This window comes from Rhinoderma darwinii, chromosome 5, assembly GCF_050947455.1.
Source record: "Rhinoderma darwinii isolate aRhiDar2 chromosome 5, aRhiDar2.hap1, whole genome shotgun sequence".
Taxonomy (NCBI): Eukaryota; Metazoa; Chordata; class Amphibia; order Anura; family Rhinodermatidae; genus Rhinoderma; species Rhinoderma darwinii.
In genome coordinates, this window is record NC_134691.1 from 272,884,966 (window position 1) to 272,912,619 (window position 27,654).

Genomic DNA, 27,654 nt, shown 5'->3' on the forward strand with positions numbered 1-27,654 from the left:
AGGATCCAGTCCTATGTTTGAGTCCTAGGAACCCACCACATTCTTTGTGCGCACATCTTGTATAATGTTTTTATTGCCACGACTGATAAATTATCCATTATATATATGAAAAACATGATAGATCTGTGGACATTTTGGCTCAACAAGGATTAAATCCTTTACTCTGAAGACTTCGCTACAAAAATAAAAACAAATGCCGAGACATGCCAGAAAAAGTCCAATATGCCATTTATTGATGGACCGGTAGATGTTTGTAGCATTTCATGTGACAGTCCTATAAAAGGCAGAAATCATTTCCTTTGAATGGTGGTGAATGCTGGCATCTGAATTGGCTGCATTGGCTGATGTATAGGCTGGAACACTGGTTTCTTTCGAAGATCCGACATCATTTTAATACATGGCAGAAGTTGGTTTCTTTTGATTATCTGCAGAGCCAGCTGGGTATTGCCTAGAAGAGACAAGAGTGGTAAGCATGTTTCTTGTACCATCCAAACTAATGCAACATATCTTACTGTATTCATCTAGTCTCCACTCTACTCCAAAGAACTACGAATGCAAAGCTGTCACCTGAAACAATCTATTTTGACACGTAACATACATTAAAGAGTTTGTCGAGGATTAGAAAAACATGGCGGTCTTCTTCCCAAAAATAGTGACACTCCTATCCAGAGGTTTAAGTGAATGGAGCGGAGATGCAATACCATAACACAAATGACCTGAACTGCAATACCAGACAACCATAAATAAGAACTATTGTACGAATTATATTTACGGTAATACCAAATATGTCTTATTTACTGTTTTGTCAAGTTTAAGAAAGTACATTACAAAGAAAAAAGTTTCTTTTTTGGGGTCATTTATTAGAATTGTGAACTTTCGCTTTTACTTTTCATCTTTTTCTAGTACGTGCCGCACAGATTTTTGTGTATTTATTTGTATGCAATTTTTTTGTACACAGAAAACCCAGCACTGAAGATATATTACAGATTTCCAGAAACCTCTGTTTTACTTTATTTTAGACTGAGGTGTAGGAAATCTTCTGCCACATGGAAAGTGTCAATAGGCTGCTGTTGATGGATCTTATATGTTTATTATGTGTTCTTTTGGAACTTTGAGTGCATAATGTAGATCTGTTTAGTTTTACTTGCTTTTCCACTGCAGTGGCCATCACAAAAACAAAGTGGAGTGGTGAGATTTTTAGCAAGCAGCAGAGAAAACTACAGCATACCCTAAAATAGAAATAGTTTATTTTAAACAGCAACATGACCCATATCTACCGCCTTCAGTTGTAGCATACCCCACCTAACTTGTTTTTCAGAAGATCAATTTTTTTTCTTTTTTGCTGAAGATTTTAGAACTACATCATGCAGCTCAGTTATATTCTACATGAATATCCATTGCAAATATTATATATAGATGCAAAGCAAATTGTGGTCTTTAGTTAACCAGTAAAAGTTAAGGCCCATTTACATGGGCCAATAATTTGCCGAAAGAACATTGTAAGTCCGCAGGTAGCAACAGATTTTGTATATTCTAAGATGCTAGATTTTGCATTTGCCGACTACATAGATAAAGCTAATTAAAAAGTATAGCATTAATAAAATTTTTTGCAACTGTTGGAAATTCCAGAGCAGTTTTCAGGAAATCCACCTATATTCTAGCTTCTGACTTGTCATATTGGCGAGGGTCAGTCAGCTAGGACCTTAACTAATGGTCTAAACAAAGGGACCACTCTGAGCAACATGGATACTGATGGAACCTTTATAGAGATTTTAGTCACTTGAAATACAACACAATAGCTGTGTCAATGATTTCAACTAATGGGAATCTCCCAAAAACTCCAAAGGGGTTTGGCAGCTCTACAGAGGACCATAGCTTCTTTGTTTGTGTAACTGGCAGGGTACCATTACACAGATCGTCAAGATTTTTTTAAATTGTAATGTTTCCATGTCATGTATCTATGTCCGTCGTAAAATGTAGGTAGATTACCATTTCGGAAAGTTGCACACCCAAGGGCTTTGGGCTCTCAGGCAAATATATTCAAGGCAATCTGTGACCATACAAATAATTACAGTAGGGAAATGCTCCTTATGCCTCATTTCAAGAGCAGAAGGCAATCCTTGATGCATAATTAACGCACAATTATCGTAGGTTTCATGGTTTGTCCAATAGGTGCAAAGTGCTAAGATTGGTGTAGTACACTTATCAAATAATAGCGCTCAAAATGACGAGAGAAAAAGAAAGCGAGAGAGAGAAAGAAAGCGAGAGAAAGAAAGCAAGCGAGAGAAAGAAAGCAAACGAGAGAAAGAAAGCAAGCGAGAGAAAGAAAGCAAGCGAGAGAAAAAAAAAAATATATATATATATACATATATATATATATACATATATATACACATACACAGTGAAGGAAATAAGTATTAGATCCCTTGCTGATTTTGTACGTTTGCCCACTGTCAAACACATGAACAGTCTAGAATTTTTAGGCTAGGTTAATTTTACCAGTGAGAGATAGATTATATTAAAAAAAAAAAAAAAAAAAGAGAATCACATTGTCAAAATTATATATATTTATTTGTATTGTGCACAGAGAAATAAGTATTTGATCCCTTTGGCAAACAAGACCTAATACTTGGTGGCAAAAGCCTTGTTGGCAAGCACAGCAGTCAGACGTTTTTTGTAGTTGATGATGAGGTTTGCACACATGTTAGATGGAATTTTGGCCCACTCCTCTTTGCAGATCATCTGTAAATCATTAAGATTTCGAGGCTGTCGCTTGGCAACTCGGATCTTCAGCTCCATCCATAAGTTTTCGATGGGATTAAGGTCTGGAGACTGGCTAGGACACTCCATGACCTTAATGTGCTTCTTTTTGAGCCACTCCTTTGTTGCCTTGGCTGTATGTTTCGGGTCATTGTCGTGCTGGAAGACCCAGCCACGAGCCATTTTTAATGTCCTGGTGGAGGGAAGGAGGTTGTCACTCAGGATTTGACGGTACATGGCTCCATCCATTCTCCCATTGATGCGGTGAAGTAGTCCTGTGCCCTTAGCAGAGAAACACCCCCAAAACATAATGTTTCCACCTCCATGCTTGACAGTGGGGACGGTGTTCTTTGGGTCATAGGCAGCATTTCTCTTCCTCCAAACACGGCGAGTAGAGCTCAATTTTAGTCTCATCTGACCACAGCACCTTCTCCCAATCACTCTCAGAATCATCCAGATGTTCATTTGCAAACTTCAGATGGGCCTGTACATGTGCCTTCTTGAGCAGGGGGACCTTGCGGGCACTGCAGGATTTTAATCCATTACGGCGTAATGTGTTACAAATGGTTTTCTTGGTGACTGTGGTCCCAGCTGCCTTGAGATCATTAACAAGTTCCCCCCGTGTACTTTTCGGCTGAGCTCTCACCTTCCTCAGGATCAAGGATACCCCACGAGGTGAGATTTTGCATGGAGCCCCAGATCGATGTCGATTGACAGTCATTTTGTATGTCTTCCATTTTCTTACTATTGCACCAACAGTTGTCTCCTTCTCACCCAGCGTCTTACTTATGGTTTTGTAACCCATTCCAGCCTTGTGCAGGTCTATGATCTTGTCCCTGACATCCTTAGAAAGCTCTCTAGTCTTGCCCATGTTGTAGAGGTTAGAGTCAGACTGATTAATTGAGTCTGTGGACAGGAGTCTTTTATACAGGTGAAAATGTAAGACAGCTGTCTTTAATGCAGGCACCAAGTTGATTTGGAGGTCTGGAGGAGGCTGAACTCTTAATGGTTGGTAGGGGATCAAATACTTATTTCTCTGTGCACAATGCAAATAAATATATATAATTTTGACTATGTGATTTTCTGTTTGTTTTTTTTTAAATATAATCTATCTCTCACTGGTAAAATTAACCTAGCCTAAAAATTCTAGACTGTTCATGTCTGACAGTGGGCAAACTTACAAAATCAGCAAGGGATCAAATACTTATTTCCTTCACTGTATATATATATATATATATATATATATATATATATATATATATATATATATATATATATATATATATATACATACATACATATACATATATACATATACACACACACACACACACACACACACACCTTGACCGCCAATACGTGTTTTCATGGCGGCCACTAAAGAGGGTCTGTCACCAGATTATAAGTGCCCTATCGCCTACATAATCTGATCGGCGCTGTAATGTAGATAAGTGGTTTTTATTTTGAAAAAAGATCATTTTTTAGCAAGTTATAAGCAATTTTAGATTTATGCGAATTAGTTTCTTAATGACCAACTGGGCGTGTGTTTACTATTTACCAACTGGGCATTTTACAGAGGAGTGTATGACGCTGACCAATCAGCATCATACACTTCTCATTGTTCCAGCCCAGCTTCTTTCACTGCACAATCACACTGTAACAATGGGTTGCAACAATGAGAAGTGTCTAACGCTGATTGGTCAGTGTCATACACTCCTCTGTAAAATGCCCAGTTGGTAAGAAGTAAAAACACGCCCAGTTGTCTATTAAGAAACTAATTAGCATAAATTGCTCATAACTTGCTCAAAAATGATCGTTTTTTAAAATAAAAACCACTGCTGTTATCTACATTACAGCGCCGATCAGATTATGTAGGAGATAGGGCACTTATAATCTGGTGACAGAGCCTCTATAAAAGGAGGAATAATCTCTACCTTGCTTCACAAGGAGCCTCGATCGCTAAGACGATTGTTGGTCTCCATGCATTTGCATCATGTCAGCTACACATTTTCCTGTTTACACAGGCGGATGTGCTGTGCTAATCCATTTTTATTTTTTTGGGCTACATAAAAGATGCGATCAGCTGATAAACGAGTGTTCACTCGTTCATCGTCCGATCTTTGCACAGAGCGATGATCAGGAACGTGCGTTCACATGGATGCCTTGTTCACCTGATTTGCCCGTGTAAAAGTTAAACACATTTTTTAATATCAATACCTGACTTGTTTCATAACTCTGCTTGCTGTCATTCAATAGGAACTGGTCACGTGATGATCACACAGATACTCAGCTCATAAGACACAGCTCTGATAACTTTACTATAGCCAGCTCTGCACCTACGTATCCATCACATGATCAGGACAGATTTGTAACCCCATGGTAAAAAAAAAATGAAAGCTACTATTGAATGACAGCAAGCAAAACCATGAAGCATTGATACAGAACTTACAAAGTATGATTTTTTTTTTTTTTTAATATGACTGCAATACTCCTAGCATCCCATAGCAGGACAGAAACGTTGCGGCTGTGTTGGCTGAAGAAACCACTCTTTTTGATTACTTCGGTGTGCTGTGGGATTTCTTCTATTTATAGTTCGTGGATCAGGATTACCCACTTGCACCTATTCACATGGTGGATTTTGGACATTGAGTGATAGAGAGTGAGTGAGTGTGTGCGCGTGTGTGCGCGTGTGCGTGCATGCGTGCGTGTGCATGCGTGCGTGTGCATGCGTGCGTGTGCATGCGTGCGTGTGGCCTTTGCAGTATTAAAAACTTGCTGTGTACATTAGCGCTGGTAGAACATAACATACATTTACCAAAGTAGGGAGACCTAGAAACCGTGAGAGCGGTGGGGACCTGTTAAGTGTCCTGTCAGGGTGCCCGCTTCATGAAATATAAATATGAACACACGGTCATGCTGAAAGTCAAGGAGGAGGCAACCTCAATGGAGTATTTGTGATTATGGATGGAAATTTGCCCGAGTAAAGGTCATTAGTGAAGAACTCCAGAGGAATGTTGTGTGGCACCAATGCAATGGTAGCCCCTGGAAAGTGTGATAGAAAGCAAATTGAATGCTTGTCTGAATAGTCAGATTGCATATGACAAAAATATTTTATGAATCATTTTGTTGAAACACCAGCCTACATTTAAAAAAAAAAAAATAAATACACACACCAATCACTCATGCAAGACAAGAGGCCCCCAAATCATGGAGGTAGAATAGATGCATCATTACGGAGGCTTGTTGTACCAAAGTGCCGCTTAATAAGTTTCTATTAAGGAGAATTAACTAACCGTGATCTGCTCCTCGTCTTGTGAAATGCCACCTTATATTGCAGTTCTGGAAACCAGCAATCTGACTTTGACTTTACAAATATTGGATTAAAAGGAATTCCACTATATGTCAATATTTGCCTACAAAACAATAAATTGTAAATGATTACCATTTTGTAGTTCTAGGTAGACTGCCAGCAGTATTGCCTCTGGTGGGATTTCCTTGGGATGGATCATGGATGCAGCCTTGAAAAAGGAAAACAAGCAATTGTAAAAAGTACAAATAAAAAAAACAAAGCAATTGCCTAATGGATTATTAGAAAGTAAGAGGCTAATCTCTAGCTACATCTCCCAAATGTACAGCTGAAAGATGATCCCAGACCAGGCTCATCTTGAGATTTAATACAACTTATTTTAGCTCTAATTGCGATGACGACTCCCCGTGGGCTCAACACCATCAGATACGGGCTACATGATCCCTTCACAGCACTTAGCCCTGCATGACTGACATAATCATCCACCACTAAAACACACGCAAAAAAACCTCATCCCACAGAGTAAGCAGTGCACGAGGGCAAATAAATCAAGAGTATGTGCAGTTTTGCTTAATTAAAAGCACTTCTTTAATTTACATGTATAATAAATAACACACGCTAGTGAAGACACACAATGGATTCCAATGCCTTTAAAAACCTGTTAGTGACCACCAATATGCCTTTTCACGTCGGTCACTAACGGGCTTTATTCTGATGCATGTGCCTTTTTACGTCACTGCATCAGGATAAATAAACAGAGCAGGGAGCGTCAAATCTCCCTGCTCTCAGCTGCCAGAGGCAGCTGAGGGCTGGAGGCGTCCCTGCTCGAACGTGTGAGATCGATATTAGTATCGATCTCACCCGTTTAACCCCTCAGATGCGGCGCTCAATAGCGTGTACCGCATCTGAGTGGTTTTGGAGAGAGGGAGGGAGAAGTAATACAGGCAGTAAAGTATTGCAGTGTATTATAATAGCAATCGGAGAATCTCATATTAAAGTCCCCTTGCGGGACTAGTAAGAAAGTAAAAAAAAGTTTCATAAAGTGAATTAAAAAAAAATGAAAAACCCACTTTATCCCCTTACAAACTGCTTTACTATTTAAAAAAACAAAATAAAGTAAAAAAGTTAAGCATATTTGGTATTGCCGCGTCCGTATCGACCCCGACTATAAATCTATTACTTTATTTAACTCGCACGGTGAACGCCGTAAAAAATTTAATGAAAAACTCTGGAAAAATTGCTGTTTTCTGTGAATCCGGACTTAAAAAGTCGCACCTACTCCAAAATGGTACCAATAAAAACTACAAGTCGTCCTGCAAAAAAAAAGCCATCATACAGCTGCATCGGTGGAACAATAAAAAAGTTATGGCTCTTCAAATATGGAGACACAAAAAACAATAATTTTGAAAAAAATGCGTTTTTACTGTGTAAAAGTAGTAAAACATACAAAAACTATACAAATTTGGTATAGTTGCAATCGTAACAACCCGCTGATTAAAGTTAGTGTTATTTATACCACACGGTAAACGGCCTAGATTGAGGACGCGCAAAAGTGTGGCGAAATTTCAGGTTTTTTCTATCCCCCCCCAAAAAAAGTTAATAAAAGTTAAATCAATAAATAATGTGTACCTCAAAATGGTGCTATTAAAAAAAAAAACTTGTCCCGCAAAAAACAAGACCTTATACAGCTATGTCGATGCAAAAATAAAAAAGTTATAGCGCTTGGAATGCGACGATGGAAAAACGTAAAAAATGGCTTGGTCATTAAGGTTTAAAATAGGCTTGTCATTAAGGGGTTAAAATGTTGATCTATATGCGCCCACTGACAACTCTCCCAGATAAAATGCTTTGATTTGTGTTTTTCAGCACCGAAAAAATTTACTTCTTCAACTATGTTCCCTCGAAAGAGCACAAATGAAATAGCAGGTGAAAGGGGAGTGAAAAATTTAACACTGCCAAGAACATAAGGACCACTGCAAAGCTGCACCTCGATAAACTAAAGCAGTGTGTTTAGTGAAACTTGCAAGAGGGTATTATGCCAAGCAATCCATGAGCGCAAGGGTCCGTTTACACTGACCAACTTTGGACGCAAAAACTAGCGCCGATGAACTAGATAGCTTGTTGATCGGCGCTCGTTTGCTCCTTTCACAAGGCGCTATCATCAGTAATGTATGGGGACGAGCCATCGTTACCATGAACGATGGTACCCACGCATTACCATCATGTCAGCAGCACATCTCCCTGTGTTTATGTGCTGTATAAACGATACGCTCAGCTGATGAATGAGCGTTGTGCTCGTTCATTGGCTGATCGTTGGGATGTTTACACAAGGGGAATAAGCGTTCATATGAACGTTCATTTGCCTGATCATTGGCCTGTGTAAAATTGCCTTTATACTGAAGGCAAGATATTATGTTGAGACAAACTATAACGTAAATCTGAATTACCTGAAGAACATCTTTAAAAAAAAGATTCATATCTGCAGTATCTCCTATTTATTTATTTTTTAAGTCTTTTATTTAGCAAATAATCACGTGGCAAATTGCAGTACATTTTTGGCAGTACACAAAATTTCAGCAGCCAGAGCCAATGTCCCTAGAAATTTTCAGCTGGAACCTGAAAGGTTATCGTCCCAAGGAACAGCGTCCAAAGCCCATCTCACTTAAAGTGGCCAATGGGCGTATGATTTTGCCGGGTATTACCAGCACAGTGGTGCGTCCATTGGCCACAGCATTGCAGGCGTGGTTTCAACTATATGCGGCCGCTACGTGAAACCATACCCTAAGTTTGATTAACCGAGTCGGTGAAGCTGTAACAGTTTGTGTACACTAAATGGCCACTTTATTTATACAGGGAAGCCCCAATTGTGTAAGGGCAGGTGCATTTCATAGACACATGACCCCGTAGTGCAGCATAAAATCAAGTCAGCAAGTTCTCCATGGATTCGTTTTTAGTATGAATCCACAATAAAATGGGAAACTCGAGCGATCTGAGCGACTTTCAACGAGACATCTCATGCAACGGTGTTGAGAGTATACCGAAAATAGCGTGAAGAGGGGGAAAACCATATAGCGAAAGGGGATCCTGTGGACGTCAAATCAAAGCTTTCCTGTCCACATGGGACAATATTACTGCAGAAGAATTCCAACACCTAGTGGAATCTATGCCACAATAAATTACACTGTAGTTCTTATAGCCAAAGGAGGTCTAACGCGCTACTAGACGGGCATCTCTAATAGAAGTGTCCATTTAGTGTACGTGAAATTTATCCGCAAAAAAAATACAATTCTGTCAAAATATATTTTTCAAGTACATTGAAGTCACCTTGTCTACATATAGTAAATGCAGCTAATTTATAAGCTGAACCAGTTTGGGGATTCATATGCAATTTACAGGCCACTTTTGTATGGATCCGGACTATCCTACCCAATGACAAGTACGACTCAATAAGACAGCCCTGGATTTCAGTCACTGGCCCGGAACATCACACGTCTGCCATAATAGAGATTAATTATATATCCCTTAGGCCCAATGTAATTCTCAAGTGCTCATCTCCCATTACAGTGGCCATCCAAATAAATGGTCATTCAGATCATTCAGCTCGGTGTACTGGCTCGGGGGTAGGCTTAGTGGGGGACCACCCTCTATGGGGTATATGGACAGGGATGGTCACATTGAGACAACTTTTTTAACCCCTTAATGGTCTGACCCATTTGGGTTTATAAAACCAAGCTTTTTTTCTTTAGCTTTTCCACCGCCGCACTCACTTATTATTCAGTCAACAGCCATATGATGGATTGTTTTTTTGCAGGATGAACTGTACTTTTTAATGATAGCATTTTGGGGTACATATTTATTACATCGGGGGAGAAAAAAGAAAAAAAAAAAAAAAAAAAAAGCAAATCTGCAAATTTGTGTGGTTTTTCTTTTTACGCTGTGCAGTTAAAAATAAAAATCAGCTTTACTTTATTCGATTGGTCATTGTGATTGTGGCGGTGCCCTACATGAAACTTTTATTGCTTACCTTATTAAACAATAAATTGTTATGAAAAAATTTGTTCTTTTTTTTACTAAAAAGTTTAAACTATTTTTTATTATTCTTTCTAGGGAACTCGAAAATGTAATTAGTTTATCGCTTGTATAATGCTTTGGCATGGCGTGATGATTTCCTGCCTATTTTCCATAGACTAATAAGCTTACACCTATGGCATGGTAGGGGCCTTTGTTAGGCCCCTAGTTACCATAGTAACCCAACGGCACCTTGTGATCGCGTCACTCGACGCCAAGGCCGCTAAGAGGTTTAACAGTCAGGATCAGAAGTTTATTTTATCACGGCCGTTACAGGAGGAGCCCGGCTGTCAATCTCAATCGGGCACCTGTTGATCACACAGACACCGCTCCTGTGCCCGCTCGATCACCATAACATAACTTTACGTCATGGAAAGTTAAGGAGTTAAAGTCTAGCAGATTTCTTATTGGCCATAAAAAACAACCACACTGGCTCGAGTAGTAGTCAGAACAACTGATTGTGTCCACCCACTTTACACTACTCTGAAAAGGTTTTAGAACGTAACTGCACGAAGAAGTGCATAAAGATTACACATTGCAAGAGCAGAATAAAATATCCATAGTACAAAATCAGCTTTTACAGCTGAGTATTATCAGTGAGATTGAGTTAACAGTGATCTACTACCTGGTGGAGACATTTTCTTGCTTTATCATATTCGCTACGTAAACAGTATGCACTCCCGAGGTTAAAAAGCATCATGGTCCTAGCAGAAGTAACTGAACTTGGATAGCACTGGGGCATTTGCTTTCCCACTGAAACAATAAAATACAAAATAGTAAGCAGCACAGAAGAAATGACACAAAAATTATTTATGGTCAGCAGCGTTAGAGCCAATGTATAATTATTACCGCTTGGTCAGAGGCAAAAGTGCATAGCAACAAGGGTGTGCGTCTGGACAGACTTGATCCCTGTTTTAGGGTCAGCACACATTACAAAAATCAATCCTTTTTGCTTACATGGTATAAAGTAGATAGGACTTCAACTATAAATTTTTGTAAGGTTTGTAGACTAGAGCAATTTTTTATCAACTCTGTTCCTCAAGTACCGCCCACAAATTTAGAACGACTTTTGACTTACTATGTTATTAAGGTTGAAAAATAATATATATTTTTTTTTCTGGGTGATAATTACCCAAAATCAAGAAGAGAATACATTGTCCCAGTTTATGGTATTTTATCACTTTACCACGTGCAAGGTTTTCACCTTATCATGGGTCATTCCATTGCACTTGTATGCATTTTTAACGGTTTCAATGGCTTCTTTTTGATCTATGTTGTAAGACACTCCCTGGAACACTGTATAGTGGTGCCGACCTCTTTTGAGTTAAGTGTATTTCCCAAAAAGGCTTACCAGATTCCATAGGTTCATTTTCTCCTTTATCAGCTGCTGTAAAATAAAAAACACACTTGTTAGACTAACAAACTCAACAATTGCTGTACGTGATGGACCATGCGTTCTAACTGAAATGAATTTCATGCAAAGCCAATTAAACCTATTCATGTTTATTAGAGCATGAAGAAAAGAGGAAACCCCTGCAAACTCCGATGTGGCCATGGTTGTATTAAAAGCTCAGAAGTCACAGTGCTGCCCATAAGATTAAAAAGAAACAAAATTAAAAGTGGTTCTCTCCAAAAATTGCTTTGAGACATCCAAGAGGTCATGCATCAGATTGGCGAATGTCGAGCAGCTGGGACCCAGACCAACGTACAGAATGAGAGGGGCCCAGTGCCGATTCCAGCAGAGAGTGACCCCTTATATGCTTGTTTTCGCTTCATTACAATGAATCGAAATAATGGAGACTTACATGTGACAGCACATTAATGGACACTAAATTTTCAAACAACTTATGCTGATCCAATAGTATACCTGATATATATCAACTTTGTAATTTACTTAGTAACAAAACTTTGTTTTATCCATGCAAATTCTGTGTGAAGTTATTGCCACTAGGTGTTGCTTTTACTGTATTCTACTGTCCACCCCGCCGTCAAGCAAAATTGGTCACTAGTTACAGGGTAGAGGAGACGGAGTGCAGAGAGGGGGTGTCTCTCTCTCAAGACTTCTATGGGCATGCTGTGGGGGGGGGGGGGGGGAAGAGAGAGAGAGAGAGAGCGAAAGAGAGCGAGAGAGCGAAAGAGAGCGAGAGAGCGAAAGAGAGAGAGAGAGCGAAAGAGAGCGAAAGAGAGCGAGAGAGCGAAAGAGAGAGAGCGAAAGAGCGAGCGCGAGAGAGAGCGAAAGAGCGAGAGAGCGAAAGAGCGAGAGAGCGAAAGAGAGCGAGAGAGCGAAAGAGAGCGAGAGAGCGAAAGAGAGCGAGAGAGCGAAAGAGAGCGAGAGAGCGAAAGAGAGCGAGAGAGCGAAAGAGAGCGAGAGAGCGAAAGAGAGCGAGAGAGCGAAAGAGAGCGAGAGAGCGAGAGAGAGCGAGAGAGAGCGAGAGAGAGCGAAAGAGAGAGAGAGAGCGAAAGAGAGAGAGAGAGCGAAAGAGAGAGAGAGAGCGAAAGAGAGAGAGAGAGCGAAAGAGAGAGAGCGAGCGAAAGAGAGAGAGCGAGCGAAAGAGAGAGAGCGAGCGAAAGAGAGAGAGAGAGAGCGAGAGAGAGAGAGAGAGAGAGAGAGAGAGAAAGAGAAAGAAAAAGAAAAAGAAGAAAAAAAAAAAAAAGAAAGAAAAAAAAAAAAAAGAGAAAGAAAGAAAGAGAAAAAAAAGAGAGAGAAAAAAAAGAGAAAGACTGCCTGCTGGTAAGAGTCAGGCCTTGTTCACATCTGCGTTCAGTATTTCTGTTGCGCCGTCATAGGAGCAGAGCAATGAAAATACAGGAATAACCCAATTCCTTGCATGACGGAAGCCATCGGCACCCGACCGAACCCATTGACGATAACAGGTTCTGTTGGGTTTCCGCCATAGTGTCTGTTTTAACAGATAAAATAGTGCAGCATGCTGTGCTATTTTTCCGGTATTTTTGACTGGATCCGAGACAAAGGCCCCTAATGGAGCCTCCAATGTTGATGTGAACGGGCCTTATAGGTTAACCCAGTGCTGGATTCTCAGCTACACTGCTGAATAATTTCCTCCATCCTGCTTCTTCGTGTGTGCTGTGTATAGACGACATGATAGCAGTTAGGGACCACCCACTAGCTCAGAGAAAAACAGCCTGCAGAGGGGAAATCTGCTAAAAAAAAATGCAGACTACATGTCATATAATGGCTAGAAATAGTGTTATTCCTCATGTACACACATACGACTGATTATTCTAAAAAAAAATCAACAAACATTTGGTACGCTTTAAAGGTTTCTGTAACATTCAATCATTGTATTGGAAAGGACAGTGGAAACATGTGACTGGCGGCCTCTCGAGATCAACAGGGATTGCAGGTGCCGTACCTTATGGACATGTTAAAAGATAATTATAAGAAAAGCTCTTGAGATCCTTATACAAATTCTTATAGGTTAAACTTCTGTAGTTGATAACATGTTCTAATGACTGCGGAGAAATCTGAGAAAACCACTTTTACAACTGGTTTAGTTGCTCAATATCGTTTTACTAAAATGGCGATAAAAACAGTGACTAATACATACTGAAATTAAACCTGCAAGTTTATGTTCCATTAAAAGGGAATCCGTTACTAGATTTTAGGGCACTAAACCACCAGCAAGTTGTTATACTGCTGGGCTTAGCGTCCCAAACGCGCCCCTCCAAAAACTCTGTTTTAGCAGTTTCTCTTCTAAAAGTGAAGCTGGTGTATTGATCAACTGATCACCGAAGGTCCTGATTCTGGAACAGCCAGAGAACAGTTGCAGCCAGACATACATATCATGTGAATGGTCATCCATGTAATACATGAACAGGCAGGCATACTCAGCAGCTCTCTGTGCTGGCTCATTCCAATAGGGAATTTGGACAGGAGTTGACCTGATTGGACAATACCTTTAAAGGAGTTGTCCTGTCACTAAAAATCGATTTCCTATCCTGAGATAGGCCATCAATATTAGATCAGTTGGGGTCTGACTCCCAGGACCCCCACTGATTAGCTATTTTGAACGGTCCGCAGCGCTCGTACACTTGTAGTGGTGGTTCATAGTATTACAGCCTTCTCCCATTCACAAGTCGAAGGCTGTAATACTGTGACAGCCGCTAAAAGTGCGTCAGCAATTCACATTACGAGCAGATAAGGAGTGAAGAAGCAGCGCTCGTACAAGCTCTACGGCGCCTTCAAAAACAGCTGATCCGCGGGGGTACCGGGAGTCTGACTCCGACCAGATATTGATAGCCTATCCTGAAGATAGGCCATGAATATTTAGTGACTGGACAACAAGTTACTATTCACTCTCAAAGCGGCTAATTAGGATGTCCACAAAAAAACGTATTTAAAAATAGTTAACTCATTGAGAGATAAGAATGCTTCTTTATCGATGCTTGGGAGCTCCTACATTGCTTTATTAGATTAGTATCTACATTATTTTTGCCGGTTTTCCTTAAATTAGCTTAAAGAGGCTCTGTCACCAGATTTTGCAACCCCTATCTGCTATTGCAGCAGATAGGCGCTGCAATGTAGATTACAGTAACGTTTTTATTTTAAAAAAACGAGCATTTTTGGCCAAGTTATGACCATTTTTGTAGTTATGCAAATGAGGCTTGCAAAAGTCCAAGTGGGTGTGTTTAAAAGTAAAAGTCCAAGTGGGCGTGTATTAGGTGCGTGCATCGGGGCGTTTTTAATACTTTTACTAGCTGGGCGCTTTGAAGAGAAGTAACATCCTCTTCTCTTCAGAACGCCCAGCTTCTGACAGTGCAGATCTGTGACGTCACTCACAGGTCCTGCATCGTGACGGCCACATCGGCACCAGAGGCTACAGTTGATTCTGCAGCAGCATCAGCGTTTGCAGGTAAGATCGACTTACCTGCAAACGCTGATGCTGCTGCAGAATCAACTGTAGCCTCTGGTGCCGATGTGGCCGTCACGATGCAGGACCTGTGAGTGACGTCACAGATCTGCACTGTCACAAGCTGGGCGTTCTGAAGAGAAGTGGATGATACTTCTCGTCAGAGCGCCCAGCTAGTAAAAGTATTAAAAACGCCCCGATGTACGCACATAATACACGCCCACTTGGACTTTTACTTTTAAACACACCCACTTGGACTTGTGCAAGCCTCATTTGCATAACTACAAAAATGGTCATAACTTGGCCAAAAATGCTCGTTTTTTAAAAATAAAAACGTTACTGTAATCTACATTGCAGCGCCTATCTGCTGCAATAGCAGATAGGGGTTGCAAAATCTGGTGACAGAGCCTCTTTAAAGCCAAGTGTTGGATATCCACAAAACAACAATTACAGAGGATTTATTCTCTTGATGTTGAGTGGATGATAATCATAACCCAATTAACTCCTCGGGTGCTTGTCCACTCCCCTCCAGAATAGTAGGATACTGTACATTATGCTTCTGCGTCATGCAAAAAGGGGTTAATCTGCAATGTTCTCCAAGCAGAGAATATAATGAACAGAAACATTTAAAAGGTTATGCTACAAATAAATGAGTCATTGCATTAAGTATTCACAGGCTGTCTGAACATACTGTGCAAATACATTATGAAGCAGTGGGGTTGGAAAGGTGTGTGTGTATGAGCACGTGTGTGCATTAGAGAAGCCGATAAAAGCATGATTTTAGTCAAGTGTGGTTTCATTAACCTTGCTCCTGTTCATTCGATGATACCCCAAGGGACACATCTGTGACATTCTCTGGGTTCAAATGAGTTATGGCATCAGAGATCCTGTCCAGAGAGATAAGTGCTTCAGCAGCATACAAATGCCCCAAGAACCTATCATGAGAAATGGTAAAAACAAAGAATAAACGTCAGAGATTGACCCTAAAACTAGTCACAAAATTTGTCCACATTGTGCGGATGCCAAATGTGTGGACTTAACTCCTTCAGTGTTACTGGGGCAAGAGAGACCCAATTTCTAACTGATTTTCTATATTTATACCCCTGATCGAAAGTACCCATGATCTTAACATTACACAATGTTCTTGTTTTAATCTACACAACCAAATAGTCATAAATATTTTTTAATTCCAAATAAAACATCCTATATAGTCATTCATACCCGATAAGGAAGAGCCTAAAAATACTAAATAAGCTTGCCCAACCCAAGAACTTTCTTTACCAACAAGCTAAAACCAGAAGAAGAAGGACAATGCAGGAGGCTTAAAAGTATTTTTGGAATTTCTCATCTACTTTTCTCCCCTCCCCTTCCAATCATAGCCAAATTCATGGGTTTGAGATACGAGAGCAGCGAGGCCCGGTTCAGCTTCTAAGGCATTTTGATTTTTTTTTTTTTAAAGAACACTCTTGGTTGATCTGGGAATGTGTCTAGCATACTCAGTAAGTCATCCACCCAAAAGTTCAGAAGCCATATGGCTTCTGCTTAGGACCTATGAATATGTTTCATGTTAAAGCTAAAGATATTTATTTTCTCTAATATCACATTAAAATGTTCTATTTTACCCAATAAAAACCCATGACAAGTAAGACTATCCAGTATATCTTCTTAACGAGATTTGTCATTTAGTGTTCACCAGTCAATTGTTTGAGATTCTCAATCTAATATTTTCAACACAATTCTATTCTAAAGAAATCGGCGAGTTTCTACGACTACTTTTAACGGCATGGTCACATGTGCCACGTGTAATGTGCATATAAGGAAGTGTGTGTCCATTCACAAGAATGGAATTTTTGAATGTTGCAATGGTATGGTCAACTTTTCTGCATTAACAGCTCAAACAAAATTGCTCTGCTTTTGTAATATACGCTGCATTAAAAATAGCTCCCTAAGGGTATGTTCACAAGTTGCAAAAGTGTCCCTCGCAACAAAAAAACACATGCTTTTTACGGTGAATTGCCACGGTTTTTTGATGCCGTGTGGACAATTACCAAATTGCAAAACCACATCAATTTGCTTTAAAAACGCATGCCATTCCCAACTATACCACAACCGCAATGTATGAACGTACCCTAACAGTGAACCTTGAAGACTATGGTTTACACACATAGATTAACATCCACATTACCCCAAATCTTCATTAAGAAAAGCAGTCTGGATGAGGTACACAGACAGACACACACCTCAACATTGAAATTGTAACAGCAAGAAGGGCAAGCCGTAAGGTTATGTAAATCGAGAAAGTAGAAGCTGTCGCTAATAACTGCAAATTATCACATTTTCCAATCTGCGGCACATGGTAGGAGCATAAAAGGCAGATTACAAGCTTATTTGTGAGATTACATGTAGCTAGAAAACTTTGATCAAGTGGTGTGGGATGATTGTTCGATGCCTTCTGTTCGTCAACGTGTCAGTTATCGCCACTTGTCGCAGAACCCTTGAACGGAGACCTTCGTTTATCACTCCGGCAGGTAGCTACGAGCCTAGACCCCGATGTCAGAAATGTTGCGTGTCCTGGAGGTTGGGAGAACAACATGAATGGGAATTACCGTAAGACATGCGTGGAGGTGAACCTCTGGACGGACACATCGTCTGATTGGAAGAAAGGCACATAGTGATCCATTCTGTACTGAAAGTGAAATTGGACATCGCATCCCAAACCTAGGGCGGCAATCAGTGTTGACACAAACCATCAGAAGGCATTTGCACTACATTGCACGAGCCAGACATCCAGCTACAGGTGTTCCATTGACCGCACGCCACAGCTCTCAAAGGTCTATCCTCTACAGTGATGAGTCCCGCTTTGTCTCGGAAGCAATGATAGACAGAGATTGGTCGGGAGAACACGTGTGCAACGGAACGAAGAGGTCTTCACAAGGGAACGTCACACCAGTCCTACTCCTGGGATTATGGTGTGGGGTAAAATGATGTACGGTAGCTGGACCCCTCTAGTCTTCATTTCGGCGTTACAGTGATTTGGTCATGGAAACAGTGGTACGGCCATTTCTCTAAAGTGTCCCAGAAGCAGTTTTTCAACAGGACAACGCCAGGCCACACATTGCTCGTGCTACTATGAGCAGCCTGCGTGGCCTAAATGTGCTACCATGGCCAGCAGTGTCCCTGGACTTTTCTCCCATCGAGCTGCCAGCAGCCAGTCTTGATGATTTGCGTGCTCAAGTGCATGGAGCGTGGCATAACATTCCTCATACAACCATTAATAACTTCATCGATCGCATGCCAAGGCATGTATTTATGCGTGTGGCGCTCACACTTTCTACTGAATAAATCGAGATGTTTGGAATATTTTGTTTCCACTTACATATCATTAACATGTCTAGCGATAATGTGATTTCCACAATTCCAAAGCTTTTCCTCCTTGGTGTTGCAATTTCAATGTTGAGGTGGGACGCGCAGGCAGGCAGGCGCGCGCGCACACACACACACACACACACACTTTAGGCAGTTGTGGAAAAAATGATGCACAGCAAGGATACTTTCTAAAATAGGAGTTAGTTTTTTGTTTTTTTTATCAATTAACAAAATATAAAGTGAATGAACAGAATATAAATCTTCCTTTAACCCCTTCCCGCTGCAGCCCTTTTTCAGATTTTCATTTTAGTTTTTTCCTCCCCACCTTCCAAAAGCCATAGCGTCTTTATTTTTCCGTCGATATAGTCCTATGATGGCTTGATTTTTGCGGGACGAGTTGTAGTCTTTCGTAGAACCATTTATTTTGCCATATAATGTACTAGGAAACTGGGGAAAAAAATTTGTGGGGTAGAAAATGAAAAAAACACAGCGATTCCTCCATGTTTTTTTGCGCGCCGTTTTTACGGAATTCACTGTGCAATTAAAACAACATGTTAACTTTATTCTCTGGGTCAATCCTAGAAATCTAAGTGTAAAAAAGAAAATTTATTTTGTGTCGCCAAATTCCAAGAGCCACAACTTTTTTATTTTTACGTCGATTAAGTGGTATGAGGGCTTGTTTTTTGCGGGATAAGCTGTAGTTTTTAATAATACCATTTTGGTGTAAATGCGACAGTTTGATCACTTAATTTTTTTTGTGGGAGATTAGGTGACCAAAAAATAGAGATTGTCGTTTACTAACTTTTTTTTTTTACGTCGTTCGTGCGGGTTAAATAATATATTGTAATAGTATAGACTTTTACAGACGCGGCGATACCAATTATATTTATTTCTTTTTTTACTATGCTCTAGGGGGGGGGGGAATGGGAAAAGGGGGGTTTTTTGAACTTTGAATATTTTTTATTTTTTTTTACACACAAAAAAAAAAACAAAAAAACTTTATTTAACTCATTTTTACTTTTTTTTTTATTAGTCCCCCTAGGGGACTTCAACCAGCGATCGTTTGATCGCTTGCACGATATACTGCAATACTAATGTATTGCAGTATATCGTGATTCTGAGGCAGGGCTTAGTAGGCGTACAAAGATGGCGGACCTAGAGGTCTTCATTAGGCCCCCAGGCAGCCAGAGCAACCATCGCCCCCCCGCCATTGCGTTGCGGGGGGCGCGATTAGCTGTTAGAGGGGGTCGCCCCCTCTTTCTAACGATTTAAATGCTGCGGTCTCTGTTGACCGTGGCATTTAACGAGTTAAACTAGTGGGATCGCGCTCGAGTGCGATGCCGCTAGTTACTGAGGTGTCGGCTGTAACAAACAGCCGACACCGGCATCGTATGAAGCGGGTTCACTCCGTGAGCCCGCTCCATACTTCCCCTACCCGACTTTTCTTCTAGGTACACTTGCACAAAGTCATGAATTTTATAGGATTATAGTCTTGTATAATTGATTAATCATACACCTGACTGTTGATAATAATCATCATTTTCATATGTAGGTTGAAACAGTCATTAACTAACAGAAACCGCTGTGTAAAACTGGGTGAGGAACAGCCAAACTCTGCTACAAAAGGTAGGCTGTGGAAGAGAGCTTCATGTCACAGGTTCACCATGGCAAGACTGAGCACAGCAACAAGCACAAAATAGTTATACTGCATCAAGCAAGGTCACTCCCAGGAAAAGATTTCAAAGCAGACTGGGCGTGCTGTTCAAGCTTTTTTGAAGAAGCACACAAAGTGCAACAGTGCAAGGACACATCACGCTTACTTCCCTTCAAAATCGGAAGATGTCCAGCAGTGCCATCAGCTCAGCACTGGCAGAAAATAGGGGGACCTAGGTACACCCATCTACTGTTCGGAGAAGTCTGGCCAGAAGTGGTCTTCATGGAAGAATTTCGACCAAAAAAACCATCCGTTCGACGCGGAAACATGGACAAGCGACTCAACTACGCATGAAAGCATATGAACTGGGGTGCAGAAAAATGGCAGCAGGTGCTCTGAACTGAGGAGTAAACATTTGTATAGTTCAGGGCTGCATTTCAGCAAATGTAGTTGGGGGATTTGGTCAGGATTAATGGTGCCCTCAATGCTGAGAAACACAGGAAGATACTTCTCAATCATGCAATACCATCAGGGAGGCGTTCGATTGGCTCCAAATTTATTCTGCAGCAGGACAACACCCAATGTCACTAAGAACTATCTTCAGTGTAAAGAAGAATAAGGATGCCTGGAAGTGATGATCTCAACCTCATAGAGTCTGTCTGGAACTACATGAAGAGGGAGAAGGATTTGAGGAAGCCTACATCCACAAAAGATCTTCCAGGATGTTTGGAACAACCCCCCCTGCCAAGTTTCTTTAAAAACCGTGTGCCACAACAAATGTTGATTTGATTTAGATTTATTTTCTGTTCATTCACTAAGTATTTTGTTGACCGACTAAAAAAAAAACAAAAAACTAACTATTAAACACTTCTATTCTTGAAAGCATTCTTACTTTGTAGCATACTTGCACAACGGCCTAAAACTGTTGCACGGTACGGTGTGTATGTATACATATAGATTATATATATACACACACACACACACATACAAGTTGTCCATGTTCTCTTACTGCACTGATGAGCGGGAGTGAAGTAGTTAAACTCCGTAGCGGATCCCAATACTCGTTTAGGGTTCGGTGTACGTATATTTCAATAGCAGAGGAATAAATTTAAACTTTACTGACCAAGCCTTGAGACATAAGGACACCATTTATCAGACTGTAGTGCAGCCATATTCGCTTAGTGACAATTCCATAACGCACAGATTTCACAACCTCTGTCCTTTAAGCAGAAACAAAAGAATCATTTCATAACAAAGCTGTCACGCTGGGACCGTCATAAAAACAAGTGAGGAAATTACCAGTTATGGTTCAACACTTCACACTTAAGGGTCACTCTTTGCCAGCTCTTGACACCCCCCACCTCCCTTGATTTCTTTAACTCTTTCTGTAACTGAGCTCTCTGGCATGTACGGCCTTATTTAGAGAACAGCTTCCCTCATGTGAGATTAAATTGACCTGCACTGAAAAGAAACAGCATGAAGAAAATAATGCTACACAAGGCTTTCCTCAGTATTTTTTTTTTCCTTTTCTTTAAATAAATGTCTATTAGGTCAGTTTGAGCAAGAATGTGATTGTGTTCATTTCTGTCCTGGTCTTAAAATTACATATACGGCCAGAAGGAAAATTCAAGGCTACGCAGTACATGCTACTGTTTGGGGGGAGATAACGGCTATGTGTCTCAGTGTTTGCATTGGAATTTAAGATGTCAACATGATATTGTGATTTCAAGACAGTGGTCTCAGTCTGTGGCTAATAGGACCCATCAATGTTGACTGATTTGAGGTTTATATGTAAAAGGCTGACCCACACCTTCCTGCTCAACGGAATGGGAGGAAAGTAGATAGTCCAGCCCAGGGGTCTCAAGCACGTGGCCCGCATGCGGCCCCTGAGGTGGTCATCTACGGCCCGCGGGACACAGACGCTAGTATAGGCTCTGCTTCGGGACTCTGTGGATTCCCCAGACATCGCTGTCCATATCTGAACAGTGTTTTCAGGCTCTTCCCCAGAGAGGAGTCCCAGGCAAAGCGCTAGTATAGGCTCTGCTCCGGGACTATGGGGAATCCCCTGACATAGTTGTCCATGACCGCGATGTCTAGGGCTTCCCCAGAGTTGGACAGTGATGTCAGGAGAAGAGCTGGAATCCCAGGCAGAGTGCTAGAAGCAGCTCTGCTCTGGGACTCCAGTACTGGGCAAGTCCATGACATTACAGTGGCTTCCCCAGAGATCCGGAGCAGAGCCTATACTAGTGCTCTGCTCTGGGACACCGGCTCTGTGGTTGCCCCTGACATCATATTCCAGTCCAGGAGGATCCCCTGACGTCACTGTGTATGGACAGTGACGTGAGGGGCTCCTCAAGCAGAGGAATCCCCGGCCAAAGCGTCGGCAACGCTCTGGCTGGGGAGTCCACTCCTAGAGGGAGGGCCTCACTGTGGCACCATCTACAGAGGGCCTCACTGTGGCACCATCTACAGAAGGCCTCACTGTGGCACCATCTACAGAGGGCCTCACTGTGGCACCATCTAAAAAGACCAATCTTGACGTGTGTCTGCCAAACGCTGCCAACTGAGCCGCCGGACTGCATTTACCGACACAAACTCGAAAACTGGATTGCTGAAATAAGCACGTGGAGAAAGCTCACAAATTTCCATTAAGTTTAAACCCAGCGCTATTATAGTAATGTATTGTTATAGTAATGTAGTATTATTATAGTAGTTCAAATAAATGATTGATTAACAATAATTTTATAATGTATCAAATTTGAAAGGAATGTCCACTTCACATTTTATTCTATATGTGGCCCACTTACCTGGCCGAGTTTGAGACCCCTGGTCTAGCCAAATGAACCTCTACGACTGCCCCTTGTCTAGTCCAGCCTACCCCTAGGAGCACCTTATCAGTAAAGCTTCATTCACGCAGTCAGTATGAATGTCCCGTGTGAGAACCTGTCAGACATTAACCATGCAAATACAAGAGCCTACATCTTAGTTCTACTAAATAAAGTTGGAGGGGCTATGCTCCCAAGATATGGTTCCGCAAATACACAAAAACACCGGTATTTGCAAAAAGCTTGGGCATAATTATTTTTTTTTTTTTTACAAAAGGTTCTGCAACTTTACAAATTTAATAGAAAAGCAACAGTGTACATGTGTGAAAATAAATTATTCAAGTTTTGAGTGAAGACCAGCAAAAGTCCACCTGCATTTAATAAGCAAACAGTGATGTTATGTATGAAAATGTATTGAGGCATAATTTTGGGTTATTAGGAAAGTAACACATTTGTGTACTGTGTCAGGTGAGAAAAATGTGCTTCAAGGATTATATGGAACAAACTTACTTCAAAGATCCAGACAATCTTGGCTGCTGAAGGAGTTTTTCTGCATGGTTTAGGGCCATAAGGTTATCACCCAAAGCTAAAGCAACATAGGCACTACATGCGAGAACAGAACACCTGTAGAGGACAAAGAAAAAAAAAAGAAAAAAACTTCAATAAAACTAAATGAAACATATAAAAAAAAAATGAGGCTTCTGTACAAGGTCGAGAAATGATCATGTACAATGTATCCTGTCCGCATTTCCACACAACCCAAACCTTAATTATTTATAGGAATTTTATGTTCAGTTGTCTATTATAAATTAAAGCTTTTATTTAAGGTTTACAGTTTAAGTAGAATTTGTTGGGTTATAACAGCCTATTGGTGATGGGTACAGTGTACGTAGTTACCCCCTCTAAAATTTAATTTTATTTAGCTAAATCAAATCTAGTATTTTGGCTGTTGCGCCTTATTTGAAAAAGGCGTAAGCAATATGACCAGAAAAATGGGGGGGGGGGGTTGTTTTAAAGTATCAAAGTTCAGTGTAGATAAACATGGAACTGTGATACCGTATATGTATATCTACAGCACCAACATGCCACTCTCCCTTCTTATAGAAGAACCCTCTGGTCTCTATTGCCACTTGGAGTTGCGTCCCTACGCGTTTATGCACCCCTGGTTTTTAGAGTAAACCATCAGGGGTCATATTTATTGATTGTTAAAATCCCAATTGCCGGTCAGCACCTATTGCGTACTCTATAGTCTCCCAGCGTGTACACGATGCTGGTCAACGGACGGCCAGGTGCAGAAACGCGCAGGGACGCAACTCAGACCTCATGCACACTTCCGTCAAACATGGGCCGCACACGGATGGTTTCACGGACCAAATTCAATTAAATGGCCGAGACCGTTCCGTCAAAAACGGACAGGAGTAGGACCTGCACTACTTTTGACGGAACGGCCGCACGGTTCCGTTAAAACAACGGAAGTGTGCATGGCCCCATTGAAATGAATGTGTCAGGGTGCTATCAGTTGAAAAAATGGATAGCACCCCGACGACAAAAACTGAAGTGGGCATGATGCCTAAGTGGCAATAGTGACAGTTTACAGTATGCCAGTTTAGTGTTTTGGCTATTGAGCCTTATTTTAGGGCTTTGAATTACCCAAATAAAATTCAGTTTTTAATGGTTCATACAGGCAGGGATACATTTATACTTTTGAACGACAGCTCTTTATATCTAGTCAGACAGTGGAATACTTAGCACTTTAGTAGTCACTATTATTAAAGCAAAATCGGTCAGCAGTTTTGAACCCTTAAACTGCTGACCAGTGCTATATACAGGATGGGGAGTGTAGCGTAACTATACCGGTGAAAGTGGAATGGCTGGAAAAACAACATTTTAATGCCCCCAGCAAGTGCACCAGATGGTCAAGTGCTCCAGGCTCTTGCGTGACAGACATCACTGGTAGAGTTACGCTACACAAAAGGGATGGTGACAGTAAGCACCCCACACAACTGAGGCACAAGAGATATATTAGGGAAAGCCATAGGATTTTCTTTAACAATATTAAATAAAAATATTATGATTTGCATAGAACAGTGAAAAAAAATAATCTATTTGGGTCACTTGCCAAACAATGCAAATGTTAAATTGTGAATATTCCCAAAAATATGTACAATGGTGGTAGCAGCGATATACGCTCCTACTTACTTAGGTACTCCTAAGAAGCTCCTACTTAGCAGAAATCGTGTGCCAAAGAATAATACACACAAAACGTCAGGGCCAACGAGTACCTGCCACAAGAGTAACCAGATATTTTCTTACGTTCATGCCCCAAATAGCAATCTCTATATGACACTTGACTAAATGAATTGCAGAATGTAAAGCAAAAAAGACTAAGTAAATCAAATAAAAAGCGATATAGTGTTGAATAGTCATGTGTGAATGCTGGTTACATGTAAGATACCACAGGCTCCCATGATCAGAATATTTTACAAGGGTTAAAACATGCTTGGCAAGAACTAGCAGCTCATTCACAGGAGTAGTTTTGATTTACTGAACTTTTGGGAATAAAACAAAGAAGGAGTTCAGGTTTTAGTATGACTAACTAGAATCACACTAAAGTAGTTTACTTTTATCTGCCCACAGGAAAGGATTTTTCCAATTGCATCTTGCTCCTAGTTGGATCAGCTTTATGATAAGTCTGTTCTGTTTAGCAAATAAGACTTATTAGGGTCTCTCGGGCCCTGTTAGCATTAAATTACTGTATCTTACCACACAAAAAATAAATAAAATAAAAAAACAGACTGCAGATGAGGTGGGTTTAAACACAACTCTGATATGTGAAAACCAAGATAGTGGTATACGTCACATATCACACATAACACACACACACACACACACACACACACACACACAATACCTGGAGAAAAAAAAATAAAAAAAGTATACAGACGAAGCAGCCGTCACCCGGAGGGAAACGAATGCTAGAACAGATCCAATAGCTTTCTATGGTATGTGTTCGGTAGTGGCGCCATACGGCGCTGGACCTGTGCAGGAGCCAGATCTAAACACGTTGAGTGAAGTGTTTTTTTGGGTCTAGCTCCCAGGGAGGACCAGCGCCATGTCCTTTCTTAATTAACTGTGACCAGATGAACTCCGGGTGCTGCCTCATCCACCTACCGGCAGCACCTGGCAGGAAGGTGGATGTGAGCATGAGCGGAGTATAGTGACAGCCCCACTATAGATAGTGCCACTGTGGCCGGGCATTCCGCCCCAGGTGGAGCCCCTGACGTCATACCTCCCAACCGTCCCGGATAAAGTGGGACAGTCCTGGCACCGGGCGGGGTCCCACTCTCCTGGGCAGCCGGTGGCATGAAGGACGCAGTTACAGTAGACTCCAATACTGTACCAGGGAACCATCAGCTCCCTGCTTCAGTATTAGTTCAGAGCGGAGGAGCAAAGGGAGCTGGCCAGTGATTCCGCTGCTAGAGGGAGCTTCAGTGGCGCTATCTACAGGTAAAGGGGGTAGCGCTATATACAGCGGGGGTGGCGCCATCTATAGGGGGGTGCGGTGCGACAATATACAGAGGGAGCTTTCATTATCTACACCTGAAATTCATCCGTTTTTAAAAATTTGTAATTTCCGTCCGACACCCAAACCTTGTTGTGTGAATAGAAAGAACAGCAATCCCTGCGTGGTGTGGGGTGGGTTGGGTTGGAGATGTGGGGTGGAATTGGGTAGCTGTAAAGGCGCCAAAAACTAACTACTTCCTGAAGTTAGGGCTAGTTGTTTGGCATCTTTGGAGGCTCACAAGGCTGCTTCGATGATCAGATCTGATGTGAGGTCAGTGGACAGCAGCTGCCTTCTGGGGGGGGGGGTGGGGCTCTCACTCGGCGCCAGCCTTGGCACTGCACTGAATGAGCCACATGTGACATTACAATGTGCGTGTGTAAGACGGCAGTGTAGCAATGAGGCCGTAGCAGAGAGGGAGAGCCCTGACATGGTACACAAGTATCTAAATCTATCATGTATCCAATCACAAGCTTTGCAACACTCCGATAAAATTGGCACATTTTTCAGACCCTAGACTAGCTTTTGGTGGACCACTGTGGTAAAAATGAAAGTCAACTAACGACAACGAATGATTCTGTAGTAAAAAATAGTGAAAAAGCCTCATGGCAACTGATACATTTTTGCATCAGTTGTAATCACTTCAGACAAAAAAAAAACAAAAAACTGATGCTGATACTACTGATATATGTGAACGCACCCCAACAACCTATGTACAGGATTACTCTGCCTTCTAACATATTAAATGCATCTATATGAATAGATTTTCGTTCACACAACTCCACATTGTACATTCATACATTCCGCATGCTTGCCCACTGCTCCTACAATGCTCTGCTGTGGCGTATGTCGGCACCTAATAAATAAATTGTTTTGTGAGCGCACTGCTGACTTAGGAACATGTGAAAAACAAATGCCTTGTGCAGAGCCCAAGGTGATAAGACCTGAGATTTACCACGTCCTCTTCCTGGATCACACAGAAAACATTCCTGCAAGGAAATCCGAGCCACACATTTACCCCCTTCAAACAATCACACAACAGGATATGAGCATATTAAATTAAGCCAGTGACTTCTGCACTGGACTCGCCCAACAGGCAGCCCTTCATTTACTGGATTCAGCACTAATTGAAGGACTGTGATTAATTTAACATGCCGATTCTATTTTATGTGAGGCGCGCTCATTCAAAGAAAAAATAAAATAAAATGGTTTCTAAAATCACAAACCGAAAACCTCAACTT

At 41.2% G+C, this 27,654-nt stretch overlaps 1 protein-coding gene across 4 annotated transcripts in view; it reads right to left on the reverse strand.

The window, feature by feature from the left end:
- Positions 1–211: 211 nt before the first annotated feature.
- The window catches only part of CNOT10 (CCR4-NOT transcription complex subunit 10), a 146,630-nt gene continuing 119,187 nt past the window's right edge, over positions 212–27,654 (reverse strand). For 3 of the 4 annotated variants that reach the window (XM_075827163.1, XM_075827162.1, XM_075827165.1), the window contains 6 exons: positions 23,362–23,475; positions 15,811–15,941; positions 11,487–11,522; positions 10,761–10,888; positions 6,203–6,278; positions 212–448 (listed from right to left, as the gene is read on the reverse strand). In XM_075827163.1, coding sequence (XP_075683278.1) covers positions 291–448; positions 6,203–6,278; positions 10,761–10,888; positions 11,487–11,522; positions 15,811–15,941; positions 23,362–23,475 — 643 coding nt within the window. In that variant the 3' untranslated portion in view covers positions 212–290. The remainder of the gene's footprint in view (positions 449–6,202; positions 6,279–10,760; positions 10,889–11,486; positions 11,523–15,810; positions 15,942–23,361; positions 23,476–27,654) is intronic. The other variant, XM_075827164.1, reaches the window with a different exon arrangement.